The following is a 24,992-nucleotide window of genomic DNA, read 5'->3' on the forward strand; positions in this document are numbered from 1 at the left end:
CGGGAAACCCGCACATCTTCTTGACGCTGCTAAGTATGTCAATTTGACTTGGAAATCAATTCAACCTTCATCTCTCAAAAATTGCTTTAACAAGGTAGAATTATTTCAGATTTCCAGCCCTTTTAACACTGAGCTAAGCTCTGAGGAGGCTGACTTTGCATCTTTTATTATGCTCTTGCTGCTGAACGAAATTGAAGCAATAGGGAATATGATCAGTTCCAAAGATATCAGCAATTTTGAATCAATTGACTGTAAAGATTCTCCAACGTATATTGAAGCAATCAAGGAAGATGTTGAAGATTGTTTATCTCTCGAAGAAAATAATGATAATGCAGTTGCTATGGATAACAATTCTGATGAAGAAGAAGCTAATAATGATGAGATAGACAATGGTACAGACTTCTTAGGTATTGAATTTATACATTTATCTCTGATCAATATTGGCAAGCAATTAAAATGTCAAAAAGTTTATGCAATTTTAAAAGACGACAACGATAAATTAATGAATAGCTACGAAAAATTATCATCAAGCATACGGTCAGTAATTATGAAAATTAAACGAGAAAAGCTGCAGAATGCATATCAGCCTACAATTCATAACTTTTTTGTCATGCATAATATATTTCTTAATAAAGATTTGTTTATATAGTTAATAATTTAGTTTGCTAAATATTTTCTTATCTTTTTCTTATATTGCGCACTCCTAGTTAATTGCGCACCGCAGTGCCTGTTTCAATTTGCGCAATTAAGCGAGAGACTACTGTATTGATATGATTTGAAAAGGGCAGTCCAATTCATCTGAAATAGTTGCATCATTTTGAGTATTAAAGCCCTCTGTTTCAATTTTGTCCTCCTCGAACCATTCTGCAAAGGCCGCGTTCTCTTCGACCCCAATTACGGCCATCAATTCTCTTTTGCAATTCTTCTCACAAAAGGGTAACAGCCATTTGGTTAAAAAAATTGGAATGAATAATGCTAACAAGCTTTTTTAACATGACTTAGGAGACAAAATTACACGTTACAATGCTTACAGATTCTCTGAGGTTAACTTGATTGCACAGAGGGACAAAACAGATTGTAACGAGGAAGTTTGAATGACTGAGAATGGTGCTCTGAGTATTGGAGGCGAAAAGACAAAATACAGAAGGAAAATGATTTTTGCTGGTGAAGTCTGAAACGGGTACAGCTTTCAATCAATTTCTGACTAGCAGACTGGAGTAGTTGGAGGCAGAAATCGACCGGGAATAACATGGAAATAAGAGCTACTTTTCAAAAAACAACAATCGGGATCCTCACATTTCATAATTTGCGTGATATATTGGCTGGTGCGCACATAAGAGGCTAACCATTCCTAATCCTTCGATAAAACGAGCATCGAGATCCGTCTTACCATCTGGATTAATATACTCAATCACTGTTGGAAACTGATCAATCATCAGACCTGAAAAAATCGAGAGACAGATCTTTCCAGCGAATTCAAAATTTTTTTCTCCAAAAGAAGATCCACTGTTCTACCTTAAATATAAGTTGCAATACAGAAAATTAATTCCTAAAGTTTTGGTATTAAAGATGAATTTGAATTCCTTGAGTCTAGATGAGTTCCTTAATAATCATTAGAGAGAATTAATTCAGCTAAATCAACACTGAAGACAACCACAGGCTTGACCAACTTGGTCAAAGGGTTTTTTGTTATGGAATCGAACTCTGTCAGAGTCAAAAGTTGTTCAAAATCCCAATCTGTGAGCATACGCTGTTGATGATGAATACTTTGTCAGATTGAACAGCAACATAAGTGGGACCAAAATAGCAAACTGCGTTAGATTTTCCAAGCTCATAAGATTTAATTTCAATGCCTGCGTAGAGAGATGGGATGAGCTTGTGCTTTGCGGCGATGACCCAATCATGTTCAGGAAGAGAAGCTTGATATTCCATATGCATTAATATTGAAGCTTATTTGTTAGCAGCGGTGATTCCAATTGGGATCCGAGCTTTGTTGTCTTGACTTATAAAGCACACATCCTTGAGGCCAAAACAAGAGCAAACTTCTTTCACATTCTTTATAGTTGCTGTACAAAAAGGATCATCCACGTGACTTGAATAAAGATCGTTTTGGGCTCGCATCAACTTGAAAAATTATTTATTAATTTTTATAGAATAACCTTCTTTTTTTAACTTTTTTTCTCTGATAATATCTGCGAAATGCACAAGAAGGAAGATCTGAAGAATACAGTTTCCTTAAATCAAACTAGTTTATTTTTATTAGATTATTATCAGATGCGGTTCTAGGAATATAAGGAGGGAAGGGCGCCGTATTTTTTATTTTAAGAAAACTGCTTTCTTAAAATAAAAAATAAGTTCGTCAAAACTAAAAATCTACCAACTGAAATGTGTCAAATTTTGACTAGCTGACTATATTCGTTAGAAAACCGACTATAAAATGAAAATAACCTTTTTGGGGGAGAGAGGGGATTATTAAACCCTAAATATCATTAATGGGAGTCCCAAAAGGGCTCCGGCTTTATATTTCTGTTTTTTCCTGGTCTCTGATGTTCAGGAACTCTAAATATGTTAGTTGACTTATGATCTGCTATAGGAAAAAAATTCATGAGATTTATTGACTTGGAAGCTATTATTTTTAAGGCCGGAACCCCGACGTCCTAGAGTACTCCGGATTAAAAAATGTGATTGTTCCTCTAACCTAAAAGTCTTTTTTTTTTTTCTTTCTAAAAGTAATCTATTAGCTTCTTTACATATTTAGAGCTTCTGGATAACAAAAATTTTTTGGACTCCGCATCCCTGCTGAATATTCGTTTTTATTTTCAGGTTGTTTTTTTGCTACTGAGGGAACAATATTAGTCTATCTTGCATAAATGTCTTTAGGTAGACATAACAAATATACACTCTGAACTATTGGGGCAGATTAGATTTAAGGGAGGAACCTGAAAAAAAGAATAAAACAAAGCAATGCTTATTCAAGTAATAAAATCCTTATTAAAGTTATAGAAAAAATCATTTTGTAAATAATTGGCTGCGTAAACTATTTTTTTTTTTTTTTCATAGCTTGATATTTACATTTTATTTAACAAATCGCTGTGTTTGTTGTGTTTCAATAGTTATTTCAACTTTTAATGAATTTTTTTCTTTCCATGCGAGTTATGAAATATTTAATAAATTTTAGCAGTTTTAGGAATAAAAATAATAATAAGTTACGCAAAAATGTCTTATGCAAACCTTTCAGTTATATAAATAATGCTATATTAATATTAGCTCAATGACCAAATGCATTAAAAAAACAAGATATAGAAAATAAAAGATAACTATAAAAAAATTTTTTCATTTAGTCATGGACGTCAATTAGGGTTTTTCGGTTCCGGGTACCCGGACTCGGACTCGGCGAGTCTGTGGGTAAATACCCGGATCCGATACCCGGTTTAAGGCTCGGCGAGTCTCATGATTCGAATGTTTTGCCTTGTTTTGTAGGCAGCGGTGCGTCGTCGAGCTGGATCTCTACCTTTTCTAAAAAAATATAGTAGTAGGGTTTGTGAATCTAACTTAAAGTTGAACTTGGCCACAGCTTTTTAGATGTTTTGAGAGCATTCAAGTTTATGTATGTTTCCATGTATGTCCGAATACACACTAAAAGAATTAACTTCATAACTTTTTTTCTAATCGAATGTTTTTATATATAAGCGAATGCTTTAAAGGATTTGCTAATATAATATGTTTCTATATTGGCAAATGTTTTAAAAGCGTTCGCTAATATAAAAACTTTTGATTAAAAAGATTGAAGTTAATAAGTATTCTTTTAGCGCGTATATAAAAAACTTAAAAAAAAACACTTTTCATTTATTAATTACTTCTCTATTTTAGGAAAAAAGTGAAATTTCATAATTTTACTAGAATATTTTTTACAGCCCCATTATGTCGAAGCACTCCAAAGTGTGGAAGTATTTCACTCAATGTATCGATTTGAAAAGTGGAAAATGGAATAAGTGTTCAACGATAATATCAAACAAAGATGGAAACACTTCATCAATGATTGAACATTTAAAAGTTAAACATGGAATTTCTTTAACAACACGGGAAGAAATAGGAAAAAATTCTGGCACCAAACGATTTAAAACTATTGACTTTTTCGTTTCCGTCGCAAGAAAGACTTTAGAAGAAATTGTCTCTAAAATGGCCGCTCTTGTTTTTATATCAGTTAGGGTGATTACAAAGTCTAGTTTTATTCGTGAAAGTTTAGTAAAATCAAGTTATAATCTTCTTAAAGCCGAAAGAGATGTTATGAATTTAATTCATTAGTTTTATGAAAAAAAGATGTTGGAAATATTAGAATTGTTACTAGAAAAAATTTAAGAAGCCCGACGATTTAGCATTACACTTGATGAATGGACGAGTATGAAAATTCGGAAATATCTCAATATCAATTTGCATGGAATTGAGTCTGAAGTTTATAATCTGGGATAAGTGAGAATTTTTAACTCATGTACAGCTGTACAGTTAGTTAAAAAAGTAGAACAACATTTAAACATATATAATATTAATTTTAAAAAACAAATAGCTGGTTCAACCGGCGACTATTGGAAGTGTACATTTAATAAAAAATATTAGAATTGAATTATTAAATGAATTGGAAAATACTCTAAAGCGTATTAAATTAACTGTTGAAGCTCTTAGCAGAGACAATGCTAATCTTGCAACAGCCCGATTAGCAATTGATTTTATGTTAAAAAAATTAAAAGAATCCTATGGTAATTTTAGTAGAGAGCTATTAATGACGATGAAAACTCGAATAAATAGCCGTAAAACCAAGAAATAGAAGAGCTATTAGATTCTCTTGTAAATGGTACTTTGCCTTCAAAGAAAATACAATTATTTACAACAGATTTACTGAAAAGATTATTTGGTGAGGATGAAGAACAGCAAAACACACATGAACAGGGGCATTCAGCTGAAAATAACGATAATACTACCGGAAACACACTACCATAACACTGAAGAACTACATAAAATATTAGAAAGTGCGAAATGTCCAATTTTGCCAAGTTGTGTAGATAAATTAGCTGATATTAAAAAATAATTTTTCTTATTTTCAAAAACTAAAAAAAGAACTGTATATTTAGATAAATTGTATCAATCGTTTATGACGATAAAGTCAACACCAACAAATTCCGCAGGAACATTTTCTGTAGCATTCAACTTCTAGAAATCGTTCTAGATTATCGGACAATTTATTAAGTGCATTAGTATTTTTAAAGTTTTATTTTTTAAGTAAAAATAATTGCTCTGTTTTGTATTAAACACTTGCAAGTATTTTAATTAATGAGTTTGTTTTTGCTAGTATATTTACATGCATTTTATAAAATGCGATATTTTTAAAAAGGTAATGTCAAGTTTATTTAGTAGTTTAAGATTTTAATAAAATTATAGAATAATATATTTACGTTAGACGTTGAACTGGCTAAAAGTTGTTTTATTTACCTTAACGTATACCAAATCCATTTTTAAAAATCGGCGTGAGAACAAAAAATCCTTTCATGCTATTGTTAAATTGCAAGTTAAAAAGACGTATTGGACCCGGACCCGATAATTATTCTTAGACTCGACTCGGACTCGTCGGGTCTAAAAATGCCAGTTTTTCCCAAACCCTAACGTCAATCGATGTAGATTGACGTCCATATGACGTCAGAATCTGACGTCAGAATGAATAGAAAATAGTTTCCAATGAACTCATTTAACTGAACTCGCAATAGTTGAACTAGTCAATAATATATCTGACGCTCTATATAATGGCTTTTTTACATCAGAAGTTTTGATTGATCTGTCCGAAGCCTTCAATACTGCAAATTAGGACATACTGCCAAATAAACTTTAACATAGATCTGAAACAAATTAACTTTCGTTTAAAGATTATCTAACAACAGAAAGCAGTTTATATGCAAGGATTCAAAAAAGCAGTTTAACACTCAATAGCATGTGTGTTTTACTATTTTAGCTATACTATTTTAACCATTGCTTAATTTTAGGGTTTAATATACCATTATTTTATTTTCCACTAATATTCTTACAGCACATGACCTATATTTATCACTAAACATTATATTTTATATTTGCAGATGACTCTAACTTCTATTAATATAACAATTATATACAGTTAAATGGCTGTTTGAAGGGGACCGGCTGCAAAAAATTATTAAGAAACCTTATTCCTAAAATAATATATTTAAAAATATGTGTCCACATTCATTTGAAATACCGATTCTAATTTATTTCTACAATTTGTTTACAAACATTCTAGTGCTGATATACTCTTTTCATTTGCCATGAACTTGTTAAAACTAGACAAGTCATGAAATTTTGATCTGAAGGATAAATAGTACACAAGGAACTGACATGGTTTGAAAATTAGTTAGAAAATAAAACCTTTTCTCTGCAGACTCATAAGCAAAAAGCCTTTTTTTTTCAAGCAAATTTTCAACTTGTTTATGAAAATGGAAAAGCGTTTAATTCTAAATTCGTCACTACCATTTAAAACAAATTCACTCTCGCTATTCTTACCAACTCCTACTAAAAAAAAAATAACCATCATCTTGTATTTTAATGTTTGTTCTGCTTTAGAATAATGCTAAGAATGTATATGCTTAATTATATGGTATTTATTAATTATTTGGTAGAATGCTTAATTTATTCTCTTTACTTTTTAAATTTAAGTTATGCTGACAACATAAGCTATGCTCGTTCCGCCTTTTTATCAATTAAAAAAAATCATATTTGAATTACATTAAAAAGTTCATTATACATATGACAAAAAACAAACTAGAAACTTTAAAGCAAACTAAAAAAAAAAAACTTTTTTATTTTTCTGATTAACATTCTCATTCTATTCTTAGTCATGTTATTATATGTATTAAAAAGCTGGTCATTTTTAACATTTTTATGCCCTTGCAGTAGTGATATTGAAGTCCCAACAAACATACAACTGCAGTGTTATATATGTTTAAAAAATCGGGGACCCCATTTTTTTGATGGCCGGCGCATGACCTTTGCGACATTGGTGCATGACTGTTATGATGACATGCGCCCATGCACCTTTGTGATCCGGAATTAAATTTCATATAAATAGTCTAAAAAAAAATTGCAAAAAGTATTGGAACTAATTGAAACAAAGAATTGTATATATATATATACATATATATATATATATATATATATATATATATATATATATATATATATATATATATATATATATATATATATATATATATATATATATATATATTATATATATATATAATATAGTTTACATATTAGATATGTGTGTTATGTTAGTATATGTTCTAAAGAATAATATTAAAGTATTAGATAATCTTCAGTTTAGTTTTAACCTTTATAATTTCACTGCTCCGATTACAAATTTATTTTGAATTAAAGTTATATTAACGTTTTGCAGAATTTTATTTGACATAATGATGGATTTTTATTTGGCATATTGGTTATATTGGTTATTCCGCATGGGGAAGTAGGTGTTTTTAGTTTTAGTAAAATTTTAAATTAAAAGTTACCTTACTAACAGACTGCATTAAAAAACACATCAATACCAAAAGCAATACTTGACGAAACTTTGTTGACATCTGCAGTTCAGTTAACACCATGTTTGGAATATATTTTTAAACTAAGCATGAATTTAATTATAAAGTAAAAAATTTTCTGTGATGATTACATGTATTGAAAGTAAACAAATTGTAATCAACATGTACTGTTAGTTAATGATTAATAGTCTTGCACTAAAGTTGGCAAAAAAAAAACGCTATTAAATTTTTTGCTGTAAAACAACCTATAACAAACCAATTTAGCGTCTTATATGTTGCCAAATGGCATTTTTAACTTCTATATAAAATAAGCTATTAAAAAAACAAAAACATTTGGCATCATTTACAAAATCTTTTCTGCATCTTAACAAAAATTTTTACTGCTGAAATTATTTAAATAAAAAATATTTTTAAAACATCTAATCTGAACTTTCACGTTTTGCTTGAAATATTTCAATTACGTCTATTATGAACTAATGCAAGTTAAACGTTTTTTTTTTTATTTAAATGTGTGCAGTGGGTGTTTTATTTATTAAAAAAAACAAATATATTTTTTGTGTAAACATTGGTTTATAATCTTCTCTAAAGCAAATATTGAGTATTAGCGTAAAATAAATATTTATCTCGCGTAGATACTACGGATTAGGTTTTAGACTAAGTATATCAAGTTTGTATCTCATTCGACAAGCACTTCATTTGAAACAATTATTCAGAAAGCTGCTTCAACAAACCGTCAAAGCCAATTAACTTGTCCATACGAGATAAGCACAGTTGGTTGGTTACAACAAACTCAGCCGTCAAACTTCGCTCACTTTGCGCAGATAGTTTTGTGCAGTCTGATTAACAATCAAACTGAATTTTATGCTTACAATAAAAATTAGCAATTAATTTTTTATAGTAAAAACTTTACAAAGCGTGATCAGAAATTCAATATAACTTCAATATTTTTTTTTTTTTACTATAATATTAATATAGTTCTTCATGGCGAAGAAAACGGAATGTCGCAAGATCATATATTAGAAAATTAGATGAATGCTAAAATAAAAGGTACATTGAAAACAGTGTGGATACAAGACCAACATTTGACCCGCTTGAATCACCTGTTCAAAGTGGGCACCAAGATGTCTATTAGATATTTAAACACGTCTCAGACTGGTGTCTAAATGCAATCTAAAAGAAATCTCAATGTTAACCCCTTTTAGACGTCTGAATTCAGATGTCTTTGAGACATCTCATATCAATCATCAATGAGACATCTGCATATTAGATGTCATCAAGAAACCTCAAATTAGTAATCTTAAAGACGGCCTCTATGTTAACGCCTTTTAGACGTCTGAATTCAGATGTATTTGAGGCATCTCAAATTATTCATTTGTGAGACTACCACCTATCAGATGTTTTTGAGATACCTCATACCAGTAATTTTGAAGACAACTAATTTGCTCTAAAAAAGTTACAAAAATATTAAAATATTTGAACTAAATTAGTGTTATATAAAATAAATATCTGATGAGTACTTTATATTGTAAAGATGAAAAGTATTATTTCAAAAACATGCAATACACATATATTAGAAGGTACAATACAATGAAAACTAGTTAAAACTTATATATTTATTTCAATATATTATTTTTTTAGTTCAGCATTCTTGCATGCTGGATCATTTCTTAATATGCTCTGAGTTTTCTTGTAAAACTCAGTTTCCATTGTTTTTGGAAATTTATGTAGTACAGCATTGTATATAAGGTGGTAGATTTTCGTATCCGCAAATTTAGTTTATCTACTTGTTCTTTTACCAAGGCCCTACAAGTTCAAGTTAGCCATTAACCCATTGCTCAGAACACGTTTCATGATATTTTTGGTGCAGTCTTTTTAGTCGCATCCAACCACTTGAAAAAGCTGCGTCAGCTAGAGTAAAAAACAATTGGTTTAAGCTAAAACTTCATTTTTTTTTATAAATAAAAAAAGATCTTCTTATGCATAACGATTCAATTAATTGGGCTGTAAACAGGGAAAGCCTAAAATTTATGTGTACACCATAAATCCCCTAAACATTTCTTTGCTGTTTTTTTTTGAGCCACTATTATAAAAGTAATTTTATCTTTTCCTGTGTAAAATTCAGTTAAATGGATTTTAATACATAAATAAATAGAATTTTACATGTACTCTTAGGTGCCTAATAAACGGTAGGGGACGCTTATTAATTTTTTTTTCAACCCCCGGAGTTTATTAGGCAACTAATAGTATACGAGTATGTTTTAAAGAATTGTTATTAACATCTTTACTTTTACTGATAGAAGTGTGTCATTCGAGATGTTCTTTTTAAATTCCACAAATTCATCGGTAGTGTTCACCATGTCCATATCTTAAATCAAGGAGAAATTAATTGGGCTGCTTAATGAACTGTTTCCAACTCTGCCCCTGTTGTTGCGTATCCAAAAAAGAACCTTGCGTTGAAAGGAAAGAACTGAGCGCTGGAAATCTGGAAACCAAAAAAAGTATATTTTAAACATGGATTGCTACATAGTTACAAGTTCCAAAACTTAACATAGTGCTTACAATCTTTTCGAACTTTTAACACTGCATCAATTTGAGATGAACTGTTTTTTAAGAAACACTAAAACAAACTAAGTGAAAAATAAATGTTATACTCACTTGATTTTAACATAGGTACAAATTCCTTATCTTCCTCATCTTCCAAACCATTGTCAGACATGCTTACTACAACAAGAAAAAAGTTATACTTTAATCAACTTCAAAAAAGTATTTCATAAAAAAGTGTTCACGGAAAACTTAGTTGTTACTTTTAAAAGTAAAATGATACCTGCAGATACATCAAATTGGGATTTCTTTTGTTTTCGAGGTATCTTTTGGCGTACTTCACTATCATCACTTTCAAAATCAGAGGAAATAACAGGTCTTTTTTTTCTTGCGTTTTTTTCCCTATGATTGATTAAGTGCAGGTGGTTGTAGTAAAGCCACCCTCTGATCACAGTTTTCCTCAACCTTTTTTTGTCATTGCTACTATCAGCTGCTGTAGTGTAGTTGCAGGTCATGCATTCTTCCTTGTCAGCTAGAAAAATGAAAAGTCCTTATTTTGATATAATAGTATATCAAAATGAGGCCCAAGGATTAGAGATTTATGATACAAACCTGGGTATACGTCTTGGATTTAAACCCAATCATTAGTGAAAATAATTTTCACTTTCAAATTTTTAGTAATTATAATCCAGGTTATAGATTGTTACAATAAAAAATAAAAAGACATTTGGAATCCCAACACTCGAGAGAGATAAAATGAGCAATAATAAACAAATTTTCTTTTTATTCAATATTTTCAGATTTTCAATATAGAGTAGCGTCTCCAGTCATCTTTTGGAACCATTTTCTTTGATGAGGCACGGTCATCAGAAAGACCCTTTGGTGGCAATCAAAGTATTTCGCCTTCAATCCAAACGTATCGAACTACATCACTCATGAACTTTCCATCCTCTTCCCGCGCAACAAGAGACCACATTGTTATGTATACTATACTATAAATGAGTACAATTTTTCTTCAAAAGAGAGTGAAAGTAAATTATTAAGGTGAGTCTATCATGAAATATGATTGCATCAAATGAGTAGGATTGACAACATACAACATACAAAAAGGCATACAACATACAACATACAAAAAGAATTATTTGTGGAGATCACAACAAACAATCAATAACTGTTAAAAACAAAGTAAAAACAACTATGCCTTTACTATTTATTTTAAGAATTTATTTATTTACCTATGTCTTTACCAATAACAAAATAATAGTAATAATTAAAGCAACAACTTCGGTTGAAAAAGATAATCAAAAAGTTAAAAATATTCAATTAAAAAACATGGATTTGAAAGTTTTAATTTAACAAAGTAACGACACTACAAGTTATACACACTAGAAATGGAAAATAGGCATAATAATCATAATAAAATTAGTTGATGGACAAACTAGAAAAAATATAATATTACACAACCAAAAATTATATTAGTGTTTAATGGAGTAATTTTTATTCTTACAAAGTGTTTTCATTTGGGCTTAAAAAAATGTACCCAATTTTAATATTATTGCACAATGTAAATGCAAATTTGAAACAGGAATTAAAAAGGTTATTTCTGTTACTAAGAGGGAATTTTAAGTAAGAATATAACTAATTTAATATTAGGGTTATATTGATTAAAATTAGGATGAGTAATAATATGATGTCTGCACTTCTTATGAATGTGTTATTTTTTTAATTCGTTGCTATGGATACCAAATTTCGGATAGCAAAAATCTAGTTTTGGTATTTGCAGATACTTTTACGCGTGTTATAATCACCAAGTTTTAAATATGTAACAATATGAGGTCGCGCTTTTAAAAAAAGTAGTATATTTTTTATTTAGTTGTTATGGATACTTTAATTAAAAAGTAGTATATTTTTTATTTAGTTGCTATGGATATTTTTTATTTAGTTGCTATGAATACTATGGGTGTTTTATTATGAGATCCTCGCTTTGATCCTCTCTCGTGGAAAGCAAAACTTGTTTAAGTTTAATACGATTAACTAGTGTTATTAATCGTGCTGTTACACGTTGCTAGATAAACTTGTTTTCCTGTAAAAAAAAATTGTATTCTAGTATAATTAATAAGTTTTTCTAATTAGCAGCTATAGAATTTTATAAATTTGTATGGGTTTATTGTCCCTATGCATTCATAATTACCAAAAATCTTTGACAATGCATGCTACAAGTAGTACAAGCTTAGCAAACAATAACTCATAAGAACTTGAAGCTGACAAAGTTGCAGTTTTTCTTTTCTTTGTTTTTAAGAATGATTCGTTTAAATGATAATGTAGGTCTGCCGAGTTGTTTAATTTTACTATCCTTCATTAATGTGGTATTAAAATCATTTTCAAGCCAAGCTGAGTTCTTCCTCATAAACTTTGCACCAGTTAGTTTACTTTGAACCCATCTCTTACCATAATCAAAATAAATAAACAAAATTTACTCTCAAACTTCTCGCTTTGAAACTCCAAATCTTGTTCTTTAATAAATTTGTATACAAGTATACTGTCTTCTTTTTTATGTATTGACAGATTGTTGAGTCAAATAACTTAGTGAATCTTATTTCTTGTGACACTCATTAAGCCTTAATAAAAACAACATTTTAACATCTAAAATAACTAACCACAACCAAACCAACCAAAATAGATTATTAAATCTATTTAATTTGACAAGTGCTAAATTAATAAGAACAAAATTTAAATTAGGATATATATGTATATATATATGCATATATATATACATGTATATATATATATATGTATATATATATATGTATATACATATATGTATGTATATATATATATATATATATATATATATATATATATATATATATATATATATATATATATATATATATACATACATACATATATATATATATATATATATATATATATATATATATATATATATATATATATATATATATATATATATATATATATATATATATATATATATATATATATATATATATATATATATTTATATATATATATTATTGTTCAGTAATACGTTTAGAATGAGTAGGACCGTATTGTATGTTTTCCGCGTTTTTTAAAATTTTGTGCAAATAAAAATTTTTGAGCGCAATCGAAAATTTTTTGTTAGTTAAAAGAGTTCAAACGTAAAAAAAAAACCAAGTGGCGCCTAGCGGCAGCCAGATTTATGAAATTATTAAAGCAAACATATATAAGCTTTAAAATATCCGAGTATAAAAGTAAGATGTAGCAATAAAAAAAAAATTTGTTAGACTAAAAATGTCAAAAAAGCAGTATTCAGAACTTCCGGAAAAAGTAGGTGACGGAAAAATTCGAAATTCCACATACCTAATATGCGATCATCTTTAAGGCGTCTTTTAAATGTCTCACTTTTATCTCAAATGTCTCAAAATACCTGAGACTCTAAATAGACGTCTCATAGACGTTGGTGCCCATTGGGTTGACTTTAATTCTGTTAGTCCAACAATCGCACCGATAGTAAACAGCCAAAATAGTGACTTTGCAGTTATTACTATTCCTAACTCAATGACAATCAAAGATGAACATGGTAGAGAAATAGATACAGTAAAAGAAGACAAATGGTTAAATGAGAACACAATTAAAGAGAACTACTCCTCAGATTTACGACCCGATTTATTATTAACTGAGCAAAAATGAAATTTTCATGCATTTTATATCCAAGTTTTGTGCATTTAGTGGAATACTTATTTAATTTCATCTTTTGAACAAAATAAAAACTATTTTTTAGTTTTAATGAGCAGATTTTAACGGTATTTACATCTACTAAATAGTATAGAAATGATGTTTTGTTTGTGGGGAAATTAATATTTAATGCGGAGAATTTGATATTTTATTAAATTATTTATAATATAATATTATAAATTAATATAATAAGTTTTCCAGAGACATTAAATAAATAACAACTACTAACGTAAAATAAAAATTACTATCGTCTTATTAATAAATTACCATTTGACTGCGAATCAAATTATGTTAGAAATATTAACTCTTTGTATATAAAATTCACAATCGTTATTCGCTCCCTTGCGGATTATAAAATACGAAACTCTAATTGCTCTCTGGTTGATTGTAAAAGTGATGCAATGCAAAAACATAAAGTCTATTGAAAATTCGAAACGCTAGCGGGTTGAAGAAACTCTTTTAAAAAGCTTGCGCTAAAGGTGAGCAAAATCATTATTCTGATTGTGATGTAAACAATACTAATAAATCAATACTAAAATATGGATAAAACCGCATTACTTAACTTATTGATGGTCTCGTATGGAAATGCTCATCCCGATAAAAAAAAGGCTAATATCCAGAAAGAAGTCCATAGTATATGGAATTCGTTAAAAGAAAAGAAACTGGTGCAAAAGGATCTTGAATCAAGAGTAATGTATTTAATCAATTTATTTAATGAAAAGGCAATGAAGTTTAAGAGCAAGCAACTATCATTTTGGGCCAATACTCCAAAACAGTCTGCCCCCACGTATACTTCACTTGAATTTGACAAGAATTCCTCACAATTTGTTGAGCTCACCAATGAGCGATCTGTTATTGATGATCAACAAAGTGTATTAACTTTGAGTTTGCTGACCACGAAAAATCAAAAAAATGCAAGAACAATGGCTCAAGATCGACTCAATTCTGAGATTGCAGCTTCAAATTGTGAAGTTGCTGGACTGAAGACTATAAAGAGAAGTGGATTCATTGCTGAAGCTGAAGAGGAAGATTGAAAAAGAAAAAGAAGAAACTAGCTCATCTATGTAAAGAGCTGGCCAAAAAAAAGTATGATTAAGCTCAACAGAAGAAAACTAGAGAACTGAAAAAAGCTAGAATGGAGGAAATCTGCTTGGAGCATACAGAAGTCAAAGAAAAACTAAAAATCAGAAAGAAACCTGGTCGACCGTCATTAGAAGTAGATCAAGCTCTTCTTTTGAAGGCGATTATGGATATTGCTCTCCATGGTTGGTCCGCTGATGAAAGACGTCGGTCAGAGGTTCTTCGGGTAATGATAGCTTAGCTATGTTTGTTAATGTTGTATTTGTAAGAATTATACTCTTAATTAGTACTTGCACTATTGAAAATATCCTTGAAATGTTAACAACTAATTTCAAGATTTATTTGAATATAATTTACGAAATAAATCCCGTTTTCTGTAAAAAAGTTAATTATATCCAAATATATTTCTTTATTATTTAGAGAGTTAAAACTCTCGACGAATTGACATCCGAAATGAACAAAATTGGATTTGCAATCAGCAAGAGCGCCCTCTACACTCGTCTACTTTCGAGAAGTTAACATTAGAAAGCAAAAGGCACGTCACAACAGTCCCTGTTATCAGTCCTCAGAATGAATCTCATTTAAAACATGTTGACGGACTCTTTTGCAGTTCAACTATAAAATATGTGGAAGATGTTTGTTCTATTTTAGGGCCAGATGAAGTGTGTTTCATTAGCCAAGACGACAAGGCTAGAGTGCCGATTGGAATCACAGTAGCCAAAAAACAGGCGCCGTTGTTGATACATTTGGAGTACCGGGTAACTCTCCCGGACCACGACTGGGTCGTCGCTGCTAAACACAAGCTTATAACATCTGTATACGCTGGAACTACAATTAAAAAAGATGGTCTCGGAAAAACAGATGCTGTTACTTATTCTGGACCTACCTACATTGCTGTTCGATCAGGAAAACACTCGACAACCTTTGCTCATGGATTAGACTTTCAGCGGCTCTTGAATATCAAAGAATTCGACTCTATTACCAGAGATCCTCAAACTAATATGGTTAAGCCTATCGTTGTGTTTAGCGTCGATGGAGGACCCGACGAAAATCCCAGATACCAGAAAGCAATTGAAATCGGGATTCACCATTTCTTGAAGAATAACCTTGACGCTCTTTTCATCATGACGAACGCTCCAGGCCGCAGTGTATTCAACAGAGCTGAGCGACGAATGGCACTTCTAAGTAAAAAATTATCTGGGGTGATTCTTCCGCATGAAGATTACCGAACTCATCTTGATTCTCAATGTAATTACATTGACAAAAATTAATTTGTAAAAATATTAATATAATTTTTAACCTATAATAACCAACATATCTTTTTAAATCAGGCAGGACAATAGATAAAAATTTAGAAAAACAGAACTTTGGTTTTGCTGGACAGGCTTTGGCTGATATTTGGTCTGATCTACAAATTGACGGTTATCCAACCATTGCAGAGTATATTGATCCAGACAAATCAGAGCTAGAGTCATGGAGCCTTTTATTACAAGATCAACGTTCTTATTGCCGATCATCTTCGTACAAGTCAATATTTTACTCAAATTGTGAGATGTGAAAATTGTTCTTGTTGTTGAACTATTAGAAGCTCTTCCTTTACTCTAATTAGAGCTATATTTCTTCTACCACCTGTACCTGTCAACCAAACGAGAGACGGGCTCAAAGCAGTAGATGTCTCAGAAGGAGCAAAAGAATTGTTTCCATCATCCGTCTTTATGCTCATCGCATCAAACATTGAAAGTATTCTTCCTCGTACTGCCAAAGGATTTCCGATTTTGTCGTATGATGCGTTTTGTCCATCAATTCAGTCTAGCCTAGCTGATAGAATCTGTAAAAAGTGCAATATCTATTTTGCCTCTCAAGCTATGTTGAAAAAGCACGCGTCTATCCATTCTTCTGCTGTAACACTCCCTCTAATCAAAAGGGTCCGACCTGTTCGTATCGCTGCCAAGCGTCAGACAGAATTTTTGGCAGTCATCGCCTTGCAGAAGAGTTCGGAAACTGCTGAATGGTTAGATGAAAATGAAGTTGATGCAACGAATTTGATTGTACCTCAAGAATACGATATCCTTTTAGAGCGCGGAGAGCATTCACTACCTATTGTTTCAATCGATGATCACTTCAACAACCCATGGGAAGATTATATTAAAGATATATAATACTATTTGCTTAGTTGATTATTTAATGAGATATCGACTATTATATAATATAGTTTGATGAGATCTACTATTATATAAATGTATAATTTAGTCAGAAAAAAAATCAATGGTTTTGTTTTTTAGGGGCGGGGGGGGGGGTGATGGGACTTTTTTAAATTGTTTTTTAGGGGGGAGTACACTAAAACTGACATCATTTATAACGGGGGGTTGGCCAAAAATTGACAGTTTGACAAAGGAGGAGGGGGAGTCGAAAAATTGAGAAAAAACACTCACATCATTTATTGATGACCCCATAGTTGCATTTCCCCTATATATATATATATATATATATATATATATATATATATATATATATATATATATATATATATATATATATATATATATATATATATATATATATATATATATATATATATATATATATATATATATATATATATATATATATATATATATATATATATATATATATGTCGGGTTTTGCATCCTATTTGAAACAAATATAAAATCCATTTAAAACAACCGTGATATTCATTTAAAACAATCATGACGATTATTTAAAGCATCGTGGCAATAAAGATCGTTAAAACGATCGTGATTTCCTATTCAAGTATTTAACGCATGCGCAATTTCAACATTCTATACTATTTAAAACAAAAAGGTTTTTATTTATATATTTATTTAATGTTATATAAATTTATAATAGTATTATATTAATTTGTTTTAATTTAATGGAATTTATTTTAATTTTAAATGGATGCCATATTTTTTTAAATGTATGCATATATACATATTTATTAACCTTCAATTATTCCATGCCGTTTACACATTTTTTACATGGCTTTAACTTAGTGGTAAAACAACATTCATTTAAAACATCCGTGAATTAAAATTGAATTTCATCTTTAAAAAATGACGTTTATTTAGAACAAGCGTGATGATAATTAATACAACCGTGATTTTCTATAAAAACATTTAGCGCATTTGCATATTAGACTTTTAGATTTTTATTATTTAAAACAAATATTACATCCATTTAAAACAACTATGATATTCATTTAAAACAACCATGACGTTCATTTAAAACATCGTGACAATCAATTATAACAATCGTGATTTCCTATTAAAACATTTAACGCGTGTGCATTCTCAACATTTTATATTATTTATATATTTTTTTTTAATTTACTGTTTATTTTCCAATTACTGTCAAGGCACGTCATCTGACATAAGACACGTATCGAAAATGCTTTTGCAGTGCGAGTAATCGATAAATAAACATTAGGAATAAACATGCCTCACGCATTCTTGTAATTTGTTCATTTCTCCATCTGGGGCCGTATTTCTTTGCACGTTATTCTTAAGATAAAAAAAAATCTCTTCACATGGATTCAAGAATTGTGAATATGGTGGCAAATATTTTATTTGAATGTTCTGAGCCCTAATATCAACATTATGATGGATTCTGAAATTATCCATCACCAGAGTAAATTCTTCCTCTGTCCCCAAAACTCGTACAACCTCATCAATATATTATTGAAACAAAACTGTGTTGAATGACACACTAACAGCTTTGCAGTGAATAATGTTTAAACCATTGACGACCAATATCATCGAAGCGTTACGCTGCCTAGAGCGAATGATCGAGTTTGGTGTTACTCTTCTTCTTGCGCATGAATGACTGCGAAACATGTGTTAAATAAATGGACTTTTATCATTATAAACAATATTTCAATAGGAATGAATAGGTTAGACTGAAGTATACCTCCTAATAACTCAAGGATCGTTTTACATAAATGTCGTTTAACATGAACGTCGTAGATTTATCGAGTAATTTTATATGTGTATCCAAGATTGGTCACCCATCTCTAGACAGTTGCAATCGAAACATTTACAACTAAAGCATATTTAATTTCAATTATAGTTGTCGTTGTATTATCGTTTATAAACTCTTCAATTGTTTTCTAATCTCTTCATTATAAACAACGTGACGAGCGCCGCCTCTAGAACCAGAAAGTGTTGAATTCGTTCGATCGTACCTTCTTAAAATAGATTGTATTGTGTTTCAATTAACTCCTGTTAACGATGAAGCTTCAGATTGAGTTTTTTCGACTTTTTTTGCGGCTTTAGATTGAGTTTTTCGTGGCTATAAAGTTTCATACTGAATTTTTCTTTGATCAATGACTTGTCTCATAACAAATTTTCGCATGTTCTGGGAACAAAATTTTGCTGCATGTTTTAATGAAAATCTAATATGCAACTGCGCTAAATAATAAGTTATTATTTTAATATGTAATTACATCTGGAAAAAAAGATTTACCAATAATGCATTTTTTTAACCAGATGTTATTACATAAAGAAATTTTTTCAGATGTAACTACATACGCAAAAAAAAATAACTAATAATGCATTATTTCAACCAGATGTAGTTACGAGTAAGATTTTTTTCAGATGTCACAACATCTGGAAAAAATTCATCTAGAAAAAAAGAAAAAACAGACGATCTCCGACAAAAATGTACAGATGATCTTGGACTACTCCACAGATGTTGTCGGACAGATTTAGTAATCTTTTACTTAATGCGTATTATGTCGATGAGCTGTTCTGATTTCTCGCTTTAAGAGTCATTTTTTGTAAGAATCAGGCAGTCAATGGAAGCGACCTCCTCCAAATTGCTTGAATTTTTTATATATTGATCAGAATATAGAAAAAACCTGTTGGGGAAAAAAAAAATTTTCAAAAATGTTTCGTTCACTCGGAATCTGGGCTTAAATTTTTGAGATTTTTTTAAAAATTTTTAGAAATTTAGTTTTAGCCACCTTTGAACCCATTTTTTTGGCAAGGCAAAAAGTTGCACATAGCTTTTGTAGTTAATATCAGACGTAACCCAAAAGCTCTCTCCAAAAAATATAAAAAAGTTGCGTGACACTGTGCGGTTGGCTAATTATCATAGTTCAAAAGTACAAAATCAATCAGTTTTGTCAACTTTTAATCGGAGTTAATTCTAGCGGCGAAGTGTTGCACACAATTTTTCTTTTAGGATTTGAAATTATCAAAGGTATTGAGTCTAAAAATGCAAAGAAAGTTATGTGATACCTAAGGCCTATTAATATATTAAGGCTTGAAATTGGAAAAAAATGTTTTAGTATACTTACAAAATGAACCATTACGGCAGAGGCGCTTAGTTTTGTAAAAATGTAAACATATCCAACTGTCAATACAAAAAGGTCCTAACATAATAATAAAAAAAATTCGTGTGATCTTTAGATATTAAGTTAAAAATAAAGGTACAAATTGTTAAAAATGATTAAGTACGAAGAGATATTTTTTTGGACACACAGATGAGGTTTTCGCTCACAATAAAATTTCTATCATCCAAAATTAGCATTTAGCATTACACAAAACATTGCACGTAATGTTAAGAAAAAATTTAAGCGTTTCTGACTATGATATAGAAATCATAACAATTGAAATAAATAATAATAAAAAACAATACATGATCAGAAGTGAATTATTTAAATTTACGTCATAACCAAATAACTTGTGGTGATCGAAAGGAAGAAGAATCGCTGATATCACGATTGTGGAGAAACAAGTTAGTGGGCGGTTGTTTACTTTACCATAAAAATGTCTTAACTTTATTTTAACGATCTTTAAAATTTGCATAAATAGAGTATATATTTTATCATTGCTATTGAGAAATAGGTACTGCATAAATAGAACTTGTTTTTAGTTGAGTATGAAACAAAACAAATATTTTTATGAAAACTGTTGTTGCTTTTCAAAAGGAAATTGTGGATCATTCAAAAAACATAAAATTATAAACAAAATGTTCTACATTCATCAGCTGGGAGATGTTGATGTTAAGAAACACCTCATCAACTTAAAGGTAATTATGTATTTTAAATTTACGCAGACTGTAATATAATTTTTATAATTACATACTTTATAACTTCTCTGCAATAAGATTTTGAGACAAAGTTCTTTAAACAAAAAAAATAGCTCTTTTAATTAATTCCTCACTCTTTTAATAAATAATCACTAAATTAATCACACTCTTGCAATATTGTATTTTAATAATAACAACAATGTATTTCAAACTTGTAAACATTTTTCGTGAAGAGTCAGATTATAAACAATGCTTTAAATGACACACTTAATGATTGTTTAAAAAATTGTTTTTAGGTCATGCGATTAAACGATAATAATATTTGGGAAGAAAATGGACTTATTGCAAATAGACTTAAAAGAAATCTTGAAAAGGATGAACAAATATGTGCTTTTCACCGGTACACGTTTGGTATTGCATGGAGTCCTCCAAAAACATGCTTTCATCCTCACCATCTAAATATAAAAGGAAAAAAATCTCCCGCTTTAAGGGCGTCACCAATACATGTCGTCATATCAATGTCAAAGCGATACAATGAAGTATTTTCAGTTGGTGCAATGCTGTGTTTTCCCCATTTAAAGCAAGAAACTGCTTTATCTAGAGTCAACGAAAACACCAATTTATGTACAGAAACACAAACACAACAAGAACAAACATATATGACACCTGCTACTCCAGATGAAGAATTTGATTTAAAAAGGAAGTTCGAATATCTGGAAGATACTACTAAAGATAAGTTAAAACGCAAGTATGTTCGCCTAGAAAACTTATTAAAGAAAAAATTTGCGGAAGCTGTTGCTCCTGGACAAGAGGAAATACTTATAGATTTTCTTAACAGTAAAAATGTTGATGAAATAAATAGCCCTCTCCCAATTGAAATTATTCGTGCTCAGAAAGTATATAAGCAAAGTGATTCCATGGGAAAGTTAGTTATCCTCTCATTATTAGACCATACCAAGTATACCAAAAAGTTTATAATGAACACATTTGAGTGTACCAAACATCGTATAGAAACAGCAAGAAAATGGCATGCATCTCATAAAGGGTTGGCATTTCCAGAGAAGAAAGTATTCGTCCGATCTAGTCTTGATCAAACAAAGTGTGAACATTTCTTAGACTTTATATTTACAAGCGGTATTTTGCATGATGTTGCTTATGGAATAACCAAATTAAAATACGACAGCGGTGAAGAACAAAAGATAGTGCATGCAATACTGACGACAAAATGTAGCCACGCTATCATGTTCTATCGAAAAAGTTGTAGTGAAAACAATTATATACCATTATCTGATTCAAGTTTGTGGAAAGTATTGCATGCAATAAAACCTTCAAGTCGAAAAAGCTTAGCTGGATTAGATGATGTTACTGCTTCAGGCATGAATGGTTTTCAAACATTACAAAAATTGGCACAAAGATTTAGTTCTAAATCTCTTGAAGCTGCCCTTGAAAAAGGAAAAAGGTATTTGAAAACAAGTTATCAAACCAATTGTAGTGTCAATGACTCAAACATTTCTTCTCATAGCTCAAAACATGCCTTATCAGATCCATCTGAAAAAAATCTTCAATCCAACACAGAGATATCAGAAGTGGTATGTGCCGATTGCTATGATTTGTGCAAAGCTATCGAGATGATCAAAGAACTAACAATTCAAAATTCTGACGATGCTGATTCTATTTATGATTTGGAAATTGCTGTAAAGGATGTATTCAACTACATAAAACACCTGATGAGAGATTCTCAACAGAAAAAGGCAAAAATCGAAGCTTTTAAGCAATTAAACGATGAAACTGCTTTCTGGCTTAAAGATTTTTGTCAAAAAATTCTTCCGGTTCGATACAGAGAGGGCCAAAGAGAGTATTTTGGCAAGAAAGGAATGAGTTTACATGTGGATATATTCTTCATAAAAATAGCAGGAAAGTTATTCAAACGTGTTTACTTTACTTCAATGTATAGGTGTGATCAGGGAATAGGTGATGTTGTTTCGTTAGCCACTGCAGTTTTAGACCAATTCAGAATTGATCAACCGCATATCAAGAAAATATTTACCAAATCTGATAATGCCGGCTGCTATCAGGGAAATCTTTCAGCTGAAGCAATCTACAATGTATGCAAAGAGAGAGATATAAAGTTGCTGAGATATGATTATAATGAACCCTGTTGTGGAAAAGATCAATGTGACAAGGAGCGTGCAGTTGTAAAGACAATTTTAAGGAGTTACGTTGACTCTGGTAATAATCTTTTGACTGCTGAAGATATACACAAGGCTATGCATTATAGTTTTGGCGCTAAAGATGCAAAAGTAGCAGTTGCTCAAATTAGCAATGATAAAACTGTAGTTACTGGACCAAAGATTAAGAACATTAGCAACTATCACTCATTTGAGTTTGATGAGAAAAGTATGAAGATGTGGCGTTATTTCAATATCGGTGAGGGAATTGAACAAGAGTATGGAAATCTTAAAATTCAACCCTCGATTAAGTTGTTGTTGCCATATAGCAAAAAAGATAATTCAATTAAGCGTAACAAGTCACTTAAGGAAAAACAGAAAAGAAGTGACAGGCAATTATATTCATTAAGATTTCGCACTGAAATGAATTGTACTTTATCATTTGAAAGCGATGCTGAGTTAGAAGAACACATGCTATCCGGTCTTCATACAGTTCCGAAATCATTAACATCATTGGATAAAGTTCGCAACTCGTTTGTTCATAAGATGAAAATTACTTCACAACTAAATATGCCAATTTCTTCATCCTCTAACAGTGCTTCCGTAAAAGACAAACCACATTGCATGAACATTTTTCTATTGCAAGGTTGGGCATTACCAGTTCGAAGTTCTTTTAGATTTTCAAATCAGCAGAAAGAACTGTTGTATAAATACTTTATTCGTGGAGAAGAATCAGGTAATAAAATGAGCCCTGAGCAGGTTCACATGCAGCTGAGGAGAGAACTTCCGCCTGATCAATATGTAACTAGCCAACAGATAAGATCTTTATTTTCAAGGTAGGCATTGTTGCTATCAAAACTTTTGCAAATTAGATTATGTTTCTGACTGTTAAATAGTTCTTTTACAAATATGAAATTAAAATTTAGGTGAAAGTTATAATTTTGTGTGTTTGTTTACATATGTTTAAAAATATGTACAATTGATATTGTTATAGATTTAGTAACCTGAAAAGAAAAGGTAAGCTGGTAGAACCGACAACAGAAAATAATGAAAATAGTCAGGTTAACGATAACAAAGAAGTTTATGGCGAAAATGATGACTTTAATCTGGCAGGAGACAATGAAGATGATAATAAATATGAGGAAGACATCGCCAATCTTGCAAAAGAAATTTGTCTTGTATGGAAAGTGAATGATTGGGTTGCTGTTGCATATGAAAAACAATGGAATATTGGATATATTGTGGAGGTAATATTATTCAAAGTATATATTAGTTTCAAGTTTTTATTTTGTTTTACAAAACAGTGCTCTAAAATAAAAGGAATATAAATAAAATGTAAAAATAATTTCAGAATGACATTATATAAGACTTTACAAGTTTTATTGAATGTAAGCAAAATTAAACAAATCATAAACTCTTTATTATATTATTTTAAATGTTGCGCTAATACTTTTAGGTATCTATAACTGGGATCAGAGTTAATTGTATGATTAACGGGCAAGAGAAGAATACTTTTCGCTGGCCAGTTACTACCGAGGAGATAAATAACCAAACTGATAAAATTATCTGTTTAGTAAATGCTCCTTTTCTAATCAGTGGTTGTGGCGATTATTCATTATCCGAAGAAGACTATAATACAGTCATATCATTATTCTTAGAGAAACTTACTGCAGCAGAGTAGAAATTATGTGTGATGTGGTGGATAATGTGTGTAAATGACTCTATTAATAAATGAAAAACTAATTTTTAAATGGAAAAACATTTAAATGTTTGATTTATGTTTTATTTAATTAGCAATATAGTTATCTTGATGTTA

General features: G+C 30.3%; 2 protein-coding genes across 5 annotated transcripts in view; one reads left to right on the forward strand and one right to left on the reverse strand.

Moving 5' to 3' along the window:
* LOC100198846 (uncharacterized) overlaps positions 1-7,792 on the reverse strand; it is a 97,683-nt gene extending 89,891 nt beyond the window's left edge. For 3 of the 4 annotated variants that reach the window (XM_065790340.1, XM_065790339.1, XM_065790343.1), the window contains exon 1: positions 7,569-7,714. In XM_065790340.1, coding sequence (XP_065646412.1) covers positions 7,569-7,658 — 90 coding nt within the window. In that variant the 5' untranslated portion in view covers positions 7,659-7,714. Of the gene's footprint in view, positions 1-7,568 lie in introns of all 4 variants that reach the window. The other variant, XM_065790341.1, reaches the window with a different exon arrangement.
* A 12,984-nt stretch (positions 7,793-20,776) lies between these two features.
* Positions 20,777-24,992, forward strand: LOC136076450 (uncharacterized). Its single transcript, XM_065789833.1, has 4 exons — positions 20,777-21,008; positions 21,305-24,012; positions 24,171-24,423; positions 24,633-24,992. The coding sequence occupies exons 1-4, from the start codon at positions 20,859-20,861 to the stop codon at positions 24,855-24,857; spliced, it is 3,336 nt and encodes a 1,111-aa protein (XP_065645905.1). The 5' UTR covers positions 20,777-20,858; the 3' UTR covers positions 24,858-24,992.

Source organism: Hydra vulgaris, chromosome 02, assembly GCF_038396675.1.
Source record: "Hydra vulgaris chromosome 02, alternate assembly HydraT2T_AEP".
NCBI lineage: Eukaryota > Metazoa > Cnidaria > Hydrozoa > Anthoathecata > Hydridae > Hydra > Hydra vulgaris.

Bases quoted from the DNA above. Each gene is read 5' to 3' on its own strand.
- LOC136076450 (XM_065789833.1), top strand. From the start codon at position 20,859: ATGAAACAAAACAAATATTTTTATGAAAACTGTTGTTGCTTTTCAAAA. The intron at 21,009-21,304 runs GTAATTATGTAT...AATTGTTTTTAG, and splicing joins AACACCTCATCAACTTAAAG to GTCATGCGATTAAACGATAA. The intron at 24,013-24,170 runs GTAGGCATTGTT...ATATTGTTATAG, and splicing joins ATAAGATCTTTATTTTCAAG to ATTTAGTAACCTGAAAAGAA.